The sequence below is a fragment of the Propithecus coquereli genome, unplaced genomic scaffold (assembly GCF_000956105.1).
Source record: "Propithecus coquereli isolate 6110/MARCELLA unplaced genomic scaffold, Pcoq_1.0 Scaffold2, whole genome shotgun sequence".
NCBI classification, from domain to species: Eukaryota; Metazoa; Chordata; class Mammalia; order Primates; family Indriidae; genus Propithecus; species Propithecus coquereli.
Window position 1 is genome coordinate 12,032,780 of NW_012144966.1, and position 2,059 is coordinate 12,034,838.

The following is a 2,059-nucleotide window of genomic DNA, read 5'->3' on the forward strand; positions in this document are numbered from 1 at the left end:
ACAAATGAAAAGACTTACACAGATCTAACACCACCTTCTTCAACACACAGATCTAGCACTAAGTTAGCTATTTCAAATGAAATAGTGCTTTGCTTCCTTCAGGTACATACTTTAAACAAAGACCTAACAATGTTAACTCCCTATTTCTTTGTCAATAGAGAAACAGCAAATACATAAAGGAAAGGAATCTTCAATGAGAAATTGAGATCAGCTGAAAAATGTGTGCAAATTATAGAAGGAATTTAGAAATTATTTAACAACCCACAATCACTGTGAATAATTACAAACTTACCTCAAGCTGACCTCCCCATGCAGCTGTGTTTACAATATCATCACAGTACTTTCCAAACTCTTCTGTAGAGAACAGATCAGAATACAGTACTTAATAATTTTCATAACTCATGCTAAAGGTTCCCTTTTATAGCTTTCACAATTCTTGATGAAAATGCCGAAGTTATGAATATCCTCCTTCTCTACCAGTACCTTCCAGAATTTAATCTACTTCCCAGATTCAAACTTAAATTCACCCCAACTTACCACCATCTTTTCCATCTAAGAGCAAAGCAATCCATTTCTGCTTCTCTCCCTCAGCCTTAGGCCCAGGGACTTTATCTATGTAACAAGCCCACTTCCCTCTTATTACTTGAAGCAATGACCCCCAAATTACCACCATTTTAACTATCTTGACATGTGTTTTGAAGCCCAAACCTGCATCCAAAAGAATAGCATGAAAGACTAAAAACTGTAGCCCCTATCCAATCAGTTTCATTATAAGACCCTATGAGAGATGTGTGAAGAGAATCAGAATAAAAGTACAAATGAATTGAAATTCCTTCCCCAGAGGAAGGAAATAGTGCCTTCAAATAGTGCCTCCACTTGCTATTTTGGAAACACCTAATTATTTGCCTAAATATCAGTTCTAGCCAAGGAAAGGGCTTTTCAGATCAGCCCTAAGGGAAGTAAAAGACTTAATCACTGAATTTACAAGAGGCATATCTTGTGCATACACCTTAATATACAGCATGTTAAAATGGGAAACAAACATCCTTCCTGTTCTGAGAGTGAGGGTGGGAGGGAATTATGGATATCTAGAAGAAAAATATGTCCCATGTTTTGTCTCATTTACTGTTTAATCCTCAGTGTTCAGAACAGGCCTAGAATAGTGCCCGGCACACAGTGGCCTTCAATAAATATTGGTTGAATGAATGAAGATAATTAACTCTTTTGTCTTTTTCTCTGACTCAGCATACAAACTGTTGATAAATCTCAAGAATGACTATAGTTATATCTAATTCTGTAGCCAATTAATTTCCCATAGATGTCATATTGGAAATGTTAACATGTCTTGCTATCTTAGGCCATTGCTATTTTCTAAATTACCAGAATTTGCTATGGCACACAATAACACATTTTTCCATTTATCTTGATATATGCAGAGGTAACATCATAAATGGCTCTGCTGTAATTTATCTCCAAAATGATTACTAATCACTGAAACTCACCAGCTCTGTTAGTTGTAGGGGCATTTGAGAGGAGGTGGCAGTTTGTACACTGACTTTGCTCTACTTCCTTCCAAGAAGGGCAGATTCCATTAAAGGAAAATCAACCTTAACCTTCCCCTCTTCACCTCCTCCTGGCCATAAGATTTGCTCCCAGTGGATACTGACAAAACTGCCTTCCTCTCTCAAGTACTAACTTTCCTCTATTCCATTCTTTACTCCCCTGAAACTCTTTCATATTTTTACTTCCTCTCTTCCTCATTTGCTAGTTGTGCATTTTTTACCTCCTCATAAATATTTTAACCTAATTATCAAAAGTATACAGAATAAAGGAGGTTATTAACTCATTTGTTTCTGGTTTTGCAAAGTCAAATTTTACTTGAATATTGATCCTCCTAATTATAGCTTACTGAGAATAAAATTTAATCTCCCCAAAGTATAGGATAAAAGGAGAAATTAGTTTTTCTAATCATTCTCTGCTTATGGGCTTCAGGACCTATATATACTTCCAGAGCCTGGTCAAAGCTTACCTTCCTCTATGCTTAAATTTGTTAAATATG

At 36.0% G+C, this 2,059-nt stretch overlaps 1 protein-coding gene across 1 annotated transcript in view; it reads right to left on the reverse strand.

Moving 5' to 3' along the window:
- OTUD6B (OTU domain containing 6B) overlaps positions 1–2,059 on the reverse strand; it is a 39,797-nt gene that overhangs the window by 23,847 nt on the left and 13,891 nt on the right. Inside the window, 1 exon segment of the mRNA XM_012643540.1 lies at positions 293–354. Coding sequence (XP_012498994.1) covers positions 293–354 — 62 coding nt within the window.